This window comes from Glycine max, chromosome 16 (assembly GCF_000004515.6).
Source record: "Glycine max cultivar Williams 82 chromosome 16, Glycine_max_v4.0, whole genome shotgun sequence".
Classification (NCBI taxonomy): Eukaryota; Viridiplantae; Streptophyta; class Magnoliopsida; order Fabales; family Fabaceae; genus Glycine; species Glycine max.
In genome coordinates, this window is record NC_038252.2 from 681,117 (window position 1) to 690,242 (window position 9,126).

Sequence of the window (9,126 nt, forward strand, 5' to 3'; positions counted from 1 at the left end):
AGCCTTCGAGGGTGCTCAGAATTGGAAGCTCTTCTCGTTATGCTTATGCTTGTTCTTTATTCGCAGGCCTCGGTTCAAAAATTCTTTTGGAGATAGAGAAAGGGATCATCATGACTATATATGTCCTTTTTTTTTGTCTCTATGTTAATGTTGCATTTATATATGGTATTATATTCATTAACGTAATAATATGATGACAAGAAGCTGAGAGTTATATCCGTAGCATCAGTTTTATTTTAAGTTCTGATTTGGACATTTTTTATTAGCAAAGATTTTTGGACACCAAAAATGTATTTGACACTGAGAATGAGAGAGATAAAAGAGGGGGTGAGGGAGTATATGATAAATAATGTAAAGTAATAGGAAGAATGTGGTAGAGAAAAATAAAGAGTTTAAAAAACTGAAATGTTTAAATAAAAATTACTCTTTAAAAACTTAAATGAACTCATCACAAAATCATATGCAATTGAATCTGGAAGCTTTCAGATTGCAGTTTTGGGGCTCTCACGAGTCACGATCTCGAACAACTTGAGGAATTGTATTATGTAATACAGTATGTACTATGTAGTACCAGCCAGTGTCCAGTATTAATTATTTAGTATTATTTATTCTTAACAATGAAATCAGCAGGCCCAACCAAGGCCCTAATCGTAGAATTGGAATAATCTGGGCCAACTCTACCAAACGGATTTTTCATTGTTGGGTCTGTGAAGTGCTTTGCTACAATTTAATCATTTAAATTAAATGGTTTAACGCATCAAAATCGGGTATAAATGAGTTTAGATTTAACTTGTACAAAATAAAACTTTACTCATTTATTTAAACAAGCCTAATTGAAAGTTTGAATTTGACATGTTACGTAAAAATAAAGCTTAAAAACTTAACTTATTTTTCTCATATGTAACTTAATTATTCTTGTTTTTATGACATTTTATCAATTTAATATTCAATAAACGTTTTAATATTAGAAAATAATCTATAAATAGAAATATATGCTCAACATGATGTATGCGAAATTTAAAAATTCTATATTATTAACTTTTCATAGTACAGTAAAAATTCATAACTTCTTGACTATTACAAAAGATAAATCTCAAAATTAATTTTTAACGTACTCAACAAATTTTTACATGTTTTCATGATGAATACATAAATAACTAGTAAAACCCAAATCATGAATTTAAATAAAAGGGTTTAATCAAAAGCAATTAATATTGTGTTTATAAAGCTTAGGTTTGATTAATTTAAATAATCAGGCCCAATATTTTGAATTTATCTATTTAACTAAACAAATAAACTTGATAAACATTTAACGAGTCAATCTCATAAAAAATTATGAATAACTCAGTTCATTTACATCCATACATCAAATACTACTCGTTTTTCCTACATTAATTGGAATTAAACTTAGATTTAAAAAAAAAAGTGATGTTGGCAATGTTAATTGCCAAGGAGGAGTGGACCAAAAAACATCCCAAGGACGCAAAGATTGTGAAGTCACATTTGAAATATAAAGGCGTGGATGATAATGAACCTCGAGTTAGATTATTCCGTTTTCTAGAGCTTTGGTATAGCTACGTCATTGATGTGCTAAAAATAAATATTCACAAGTGCATTAAGACTTAAGAGCATTAGGATGGCAACTCTACAGTTAACTGATTATATTAATTAAGGTTACTTTCAATGCACAGTTAAGTGAAGCTTCTTCCAATCACTCCCCAAAGAATTGTACTCCTATTTAGCATCATTTATTAATAATAATGTTCTGGTTTGAAATATTTAATTTCATTTCATGCCAGAATAAGAATGTTCTGATACGACATGTATTTTCTGTCCAAAAAAAAATATGGCATTTATTCCTTGATCATTTAATATGAATTTGAAATTTTAGTCATTTATATATCTTTTATAGTTAATTTATTGTAACTGACAAAGTTTTATCATAATTTTTCCTGTTTGACATTTGTATGTTGATTTAAAGTGTAGATTTGTTGTTGGAAGTATTTTTTTCAAATAAAATGTCAAAACACTTACGTCAGTTGGCACCCCCTCTCTATAAAGAACCGCGTGTACTGTTGATTAAGTTAAATGTTGAAACAAGTTGCTAAAGTATGCAAGTGCTAAGCTTTTATGAGAGGTTGACTTGTTTATTTAAACTATAACTTGTGTGCAAGTACATCCCAGCAAGTAAGCAACACACTTCAATTTGCTAAACCGATCAATAAAAATGATTCAATTTGGTTTTGGTTGATTTAAAAAAATAAATAAATAAATAAACAAACAAACCATGCACAACTCTATTGTTGTTCAAGAGTATAGCGTGACCCAACTGAAAAAGAGACAACAGAGAAATCAAATTATTTTCCTATTTCACTTACTCAATAGTAATATGGAGGAATTAGGTTACAAAAATAAAAAAAGAAAATAATCAGTCTTAATTAAAAAGATTAATTTAATAGTTTAAATATAAAAAATAATATACAGTAACTAGTTACCTTGACCTTCTATAGTTCTATTGTAGGAAAAATGACATGGTGCACCGGTAGAGCAGGGAATTCACAGGATACTCTCCACTCTCCAGAGTAGCAACTTGAGGCTTTAAATCCCTGATATTGCAAGTGAAGTCTATCTGATAGTTACAATTTACTTCTACCTTAATCAGTAAACCTTTATGATTGACATACTAGTGACAAAAATCTATAAACTTGCTTATGTTGTTTAGTTCGTGATCTTTAGTGTACTTTGTAGAGTTCATTAGGCTATTAATAAATTTGCCTTTTAAAATGGAATCACTAAAATAAAATCTGACAAAATATAGCTCAATTTTAAAAGCATAACTTATGAAAGATTCAACTCAATTCGTCTAAAGAAATTAAACCTGAATTGTGTACTATTGCGATTAAAGCTGGTCCAATTTGAATTCAATACGAAAGAAATTTCCAAAACTAATTGAACTGTTGTACATGTGCGTTTGGAACTTGTCTTAACATTACATTAAGCAAAATTAACCGTTAGTGTAGCTGCCGCTCTCTATACGCTATCAACAACGTGTTTTCTTTTATAATTTGACTTCTTTCATTATGAAAGAGAGAAAGGATGTACTACTGCTTACTACTAATAACCTAATATTAGGTGATTGATGCCTTCGTTTGTCCCGTTAGCTATTATCAAGAGGATTCAAGGATTTTATAATGCATATTTGATTTAAAGTTGAAAATGTTGTGACAAACGTCTTAATGTAAATTCAATTGATAAAACAAAATGAACATAAAAGTAAAAATCTTGATCCGTTGATAAAATTATTTTTGCATCAAACATAATTTTACAACTGCAAACTAAACATTCTCCTAAGTTGTAACACTTTTGGGAAATTGGGTTTTGAACTATAAATTTTAGCTCTTCTAAATGGAAAATAAAAAAAAATCCTAATCAATACCTAAATCTGTAAGAAGGAATGAATATTACAGAAGTTTAAAAATCAAGTTGGAATGCATTGGAATCATGGTAAAGACGTATTTATACTCTAATAAATAATGGTAAAAAAACAAAATAAAATTTCAAGACAATCTAATTCATACAATCCAATTTTATAATCTTTCATTCTCTTATTCCCACTACTTTCCTCGAACCGAAATAGCAGTGATTAGTATAACCCAATAAAATATTTATGCTAAATTTAACTCCTCAATTAGCAATTTTAACACTGCACTTCCACATTATAATAAAGTCATTCTCCATTTACATGACTAGAATATGCTTAACAAACTTCAGAAATACAGTAAAACTCACTCGTTTCAAAAATCTCAACAGATTTTATTGCTCTTTGCTAACAAGTTCCTTGGAAACACAACTCTACCATAAACCACAAATAGAATAAACACCTTATGTTGATAATTCGTCCCTCTGGGATCATCTCACATTATATTTATAGATAAAACTATTTGACGAAGGCAAGACTAAATAAAACCAGAACTCTAGAATCATAGTGGGTGGGATGTAATTAATTTATCAGGACCATTGGATCAACTACATAAAATCAATCATTCAGCACATAATTGAATCAAGTTAGCCAAGTTCAAAGTAGTAACACAGTTGTTCTGTACAAATATTTTCTATATACATAACTTGTCACTAAATAATTTCATGTTGGAATGCAAGTGAAATCCAAAAGCACGGGTCAACTCCTTGAGCCAACCATGGTGCTTGCAGCGGTTCCCATGCTCGACACAGTTAGCCCACGATCGTACATACGCTGGATTTCTTCCCTGTATTCTGTAAGAGACTTGTCAGGTATGGCTGGCGTAAGTTCAATCACATCTCCCATCTTCAACTTGCTATTGGGGTCACTAACAGGTTTGTGATTCAGCCTTGGCCTCAACTCTTCCTTCAATGGGAACCTATATGTTGTCAACCTAGAGCTTGCTCTCCCAGATCTTTTCAACAAATCCAATACTGTTGAGTTTGCGCTAAATTCTTGGACAGACATCTGCACATGCATTCAAACACAAGCAGAATTAATACAAACGTTCAAATGCGATAAGATGCTAATGACATTAAGCAACTTTGGTTGCACAAAATGACGGTGCATGCATGCTCTATTTTCCACAATTTTAACACACTATACCGTTGCACACCACAATTAAAAAATAAAAAATCAATTCCAAAGTATGGTGAGAGTGAGATAGTGACACTAGACATGGTCAAGTTTTTTCCCACTTGGAGAGAATCCATTCCCCCCCCCAGAGCATTTAAGAAACAGCCACTCTGTCCAGTTAGTTAAATTAAATTCCTTCACGAGTTTTAAGATTCAGTATGGGTTGAAGACTTGAAAACGTGAAACTCAATATTGCATAAATTACTAGCACAAACCTTATCATTCTCAATCATGATAACAAACACAGGCCCATTCTGACCACAATCAGGCTTGTAAGAATATGGGCAATCATCAGCATGGGAAGGGAACTTGCATGGGGGATTGACTGAATCAGCATATCCAACAGATGAACAATCTCTACTCATTGCTTCGCACTGCCAGGTGACAACCCATCGAGCCCACTCAACCATCTGAAGCACAAATGAAGAATGCTGACAATCATCTTCCTTGTATCTCCAATGAGCAGCAAATCCAAATTCTGCTTGTAAATGCATATCTTTGGTCCGAATTTGTACTTCAAGGGGAACCTTGCCTTCACCCATCACAACAGTATGCAGAGATTGATATCTGTGAATTATGAAAACAAAATCAGATGATATAGATATGGCCACTTGAGAGTGTACACCACTACAACTGAGCCACAACATACCCATTGAACTTGGGACGACATATGTAATCTTTCAGCTTTCCAGGCACCTCAGACCATAATCGATGAACAACTGTCAAAGCTTTGTAACAGTCTTCTTCCTTGTCAACAATCAAGCGCAGCCCATAAATGTCATGGATATCATCTATGGTTAGTTTCTTCCTGCATAGACACATGAATAATTGAGAAATTGAAGTGTACAAATAGTACAGTTCGGCATGTCAGGTAAAAAAACCCAAATGGAAGATAAGAAACAGAAGTTAAAAAAAAAAAAAATAGCAACTAGAAGGAATGGTATAGCATACTTTAACATTTTGCAATAAACGCTATATAAGCTCTTATGCCGCCCAGAAATGACATTATAAGAAATGCCTTCATCTTTAAGTGCTTCCTCTAATCTCTCTATTGCAGAAGTAATCATTGCATCATCATACGATTCCACAAGCTTGGATGAAAGCTCCTCATGGTGGCTTGGGTTGAGATGCTTAAAACATAAATTTTCCAATTGTTCCTTCCAAGTAGAAATTCCCAAGCGATTGGCCAAAGGTGCAAAAATCTCCAAAGTCTCCTTAGCAAACCTCTGCCGCTTGGCCACTGGCAATGCATCTAGTGTCATCATATTATGCAACCGATCTGCCAATTTAATGAGGACAGCTCTTGCATCTGCCATGCCAAGGAACATAGTATGCAACCGGTCTGCTTCAACTGACTTGCTAGCTGTATTATTTTCTCGAGCCAGCTTGCTTAAGTGACTCAATTTAGAAACCTAAAATGCCATATAACAATTAGTTAGAATATTGGAAGGACCAAAGGGAAAAACTATTCAAAAAATCAGAAATGCATACGTGAAGACATCAATGGTTATTATAGTTAAGGATTCCTATAAAAATGCAAATCAAATTTCAGCAACCAAAGCACAAGAGATAATAAAGCATTAAAGCTGTTATAGAAAGCTAAGTAAATATAAATTACAGCACAAATCTATTGAATTAGTATTGTCATTGCTTCCATATGTTAATAACAATAAACATCAAGTTTGTAGAACCTCAATACAGAAAAACTGTTCTCAATTTAGAGACAAGACAACAACTTCCAAAAACCACTTAATGAGGGAAAGGAAGATGAAGAAAGAGCAAACATAAGATGAATAGCCTACAGCTCCAAAAAGCAGATTTTTACAAGATCCTTTTCTTGCATCTTACACTTTAACTTAGCAACCACAGGCTACTGTGGTTATGCTTTAGCAAGAAAAGAAAAGAACTCTCCCTCCAAATTATATCTATGCAAAGGATGAGCGTTATTACTTATTAAGTTATTATTATGCTGTCACTTATAAGACAACATCCTAACTACATCAACAAAACTGCTTTGTACATTATGACCTGAGACCATTATGGTGAGTTGAACCCAAGCAAGTCAACCAAAACTACTTTGTACATCTAAACCCATCCAAAACATTCAACAACGCACACATGAGCGCGCACACACACACACACAACTATATTTTCTCCAAGGTCAATGCTCATTAAATTTTGAAAAAGTTCCAGCAGCCAAATTACACTTGGCCATAGCATCTAACACTAGATCTGAAGTGTAAATTTCAGTTAATAACTTCAATATTTGAAGACTCATTCAAACGTTAATCATTAAAGTGAAAATCGCAAGCATCAATTTCCAATATCTTTAACCACACACATTCATCAACCAACAACAGAAAAAGTTCCTCACCCCTTCAACCAAATCAGCAACACCAGCGCCAAACATCCCAACTATATAATCATAAGTCAGAAAAGCATCATCCAGAGAGTCATGCAAGAGCCCCGCCGCCACAACAGTGGAATTGGCACCAATCAAAGCCAGCAACACGGCAGTCTCCAAACAATGCTGCAAGTAAGGATCCCCACTAGCCCGCATCTGAAAATAAAAAAAGAAAAAACCCACATCAAGATCACACCTTTGACCTTGCAAATCCAAAGAAACACACACGAAATAAGGTTAGTTTCATAATTCTATCTACCTGCCCTCTGTGTGCTTTCTCGGCTTCACAAAAGGCCTTAATGACAAACTCCTCACAGAAGATCTTGTGCCTCATTTGCGCCCCAAGAAGCAATTTTTTAGCATAGGGCTCAAAGTGAAACCCACCCTCCACGAAATTATCCTCCAAATTGAAGGTCAACTCATCAATCATAGCAGAAGAATCACCAGCATCTAAGTCATAGTCCAAACATGAAGACCCCAACGCATTCCTCACAAACCCATCAAACAAACCACTGGTCCCACCCCTGAAGCTTCTAATACGGCTCGAAGAACCCGTGGAACTTCTACCACTACTACTACACGAAACAGGACCATGAAACACCGACACGGGACTCTGATCCCTCTTCCACGAAGAACCTGCGAATTTGCTCGGAGAATACGAGAAGGAACTGCTCAGTTCCTTCATCTCGTCCTCCTCGCCGGAGAAGTTCGACGACAGCGGAGGCGCGTGCTTCACCGCCGGCGCAGGCGAAGAGAACAGGCATGAGAGACCACCCATCACCGGCTTCTGCGACGTCGACGGCGGCGCCGTCGACCCCGCCGGCGAAGAAGATCGCGACCCCAATTCGAAGTCGTAGCTAGCGTGGGCGTTGATCTGGTGCGGCGTGGAACACACGCTGCTTGGTGGACTCGCGTACAAGGCTATCGTAGAAACCGCCATGAGAAAGAAAAAGAGGTCACGAAATCACAAATTAGGGTTTTCGATTTTCGGATTTTTCAATCCCAGACTCGAACGAAACGGAATAATAAATGGTGAAGTCACGGTTTTTCTAATACCCTTTTGGAAATCTAAGAGAAACAGAATTAGAATTTTTTTTAGGGGGGCACCCAAATTGAGGAAAAGGGAAAACTCAACTCAAACAGAGGAAAAGTATATTTCCCTATGTCTGTACAGAGAGAATAAAAAAGAATTGGAAATGAAAATTGATTGATTGAAGAATTGAAGAATTGGGGGATTTAATTTCTTTTTTTTTTTCTTTGTGTTGGAAAGGGTGCTGTATATTATATACAGAAATTTTTTTTATGAAGGGGGTTGAAGAAAAGAAGCCTAAACAGTAAGAATTTACAAAAGGGGACCCTGGAATTGAATTTGAAGGTGAGAGAGTCAAATACGCTTTGAAAATGGAGGCAGGAGAGAGAAAGAGAAAATAGGAAGGAGAGAGAGACGTTCGTTCTTCGGAGATTTTCGTAGAGTTCGTCTTTCTGTGTTGTTTATGTGAGGGGAAATGGTTCAGCGACCAGGGAAGGGAGGAGGGTGAAATGACGGTTTTGTCCTCGGAAGATTATGGGAATGGCAAGGGGGTGTTTAAGATAAGTTTTTGTTTAATGTTGTCAGGGATTTGGTTTTAGTTCGTTCATTAACGTAAATAACGTAAAGTAGAGAGAGACTGTTTGTTGCAAAAGATATTTTGTTTTTCTTTTTATGCCCAAATTGGCATTGGTTGCGTTGCGGCCAACGTTGAATCTAGACGGCTATTGTGTTGAGAGAAACTCACGCCATAAATAGCGTGAAAAGTCTTTATTTATATCGGAATAAAATATCTTGAGAAAATTTTTAATAATCTAATATTTAGTTCTTCAAAATTATGTGTTATTACCAATATGTGATATACATTAAATATATGATAATAAATTCGATCAATTTTATATGTATATGAAAAAAATTCTTTTTTTCTAATTATAAGATTATTTTAGAAATTTATTTATTTCTTTTTATAATTTTTTTTTTCTAATTCATAAATACATTAATTATTTTTTCTTAGATATCTTATCACTACTTAAATATTCT

At 34.5% G+C, this 9,126-nt stretch overlaps 1 protein-coding gene across 1 annotated transcript; it reads right to left on the reverse strand.

The window, feature by feature from the left end:
• Positions 1 to 4,043: 4,043 nt before the first annotated feature.
• LOC100787301 (probable GTP diphosphokinase RSH2, chloroplastic) lies at positions 4,044 to 8,659 on the reverse strand. Its single transcript, XM_003547702.5, has 6 exons — positions 7,318 to 8,659; positions 7,029 to 7,214; positions 5,606 to 6,066; positions 5,304 to 5,462; positions 4,870 to 5,221; positions 4,044 to 4,486 (listed from the first exon to the last, which is right to left on the reverse strand). The coding sequence occupies exons 1-6, from the start codon at positions 7,996 to 7,998 to the stop codon at positions 4,178 to 4,180; spliced, it is 2,148 nt and encodes a 715-aa protein (XP_003547750.1). The 5' UTR covers positions 7,999 to 8,659; the 3' UTR covers positions 4,044 to 4,177.
• Between the last annotated feature and the right edge of the window lie 467 nt (positions 8,660 to 9,126).

Excerpts from the sequence above, each read along its gene's own strand:
- LOC100787301 (XM_003547702.5), bottom strand. The coding sequence starts at position 7,998 with ATGGCGGTTTCTACGATAGCCTTGTACGCGAGTCCACCAAGCAGCGTG. Across the intron at positions 6,067-7,028 it reads TTGCTGATTTGGTTGAAGGG|GTTTCTAAATTGAGTCACTT; the intron begins GTGAGGAACTTT and ends ATGGCATTTTAG. Across the intron at positions 5,463-5,605 it reads GTTTATTGCAAAATGTTAAA|GAAGAAACTAACCATAGATG; the intron begins GTATGCTATACC and ends GTGTCTATGCAG.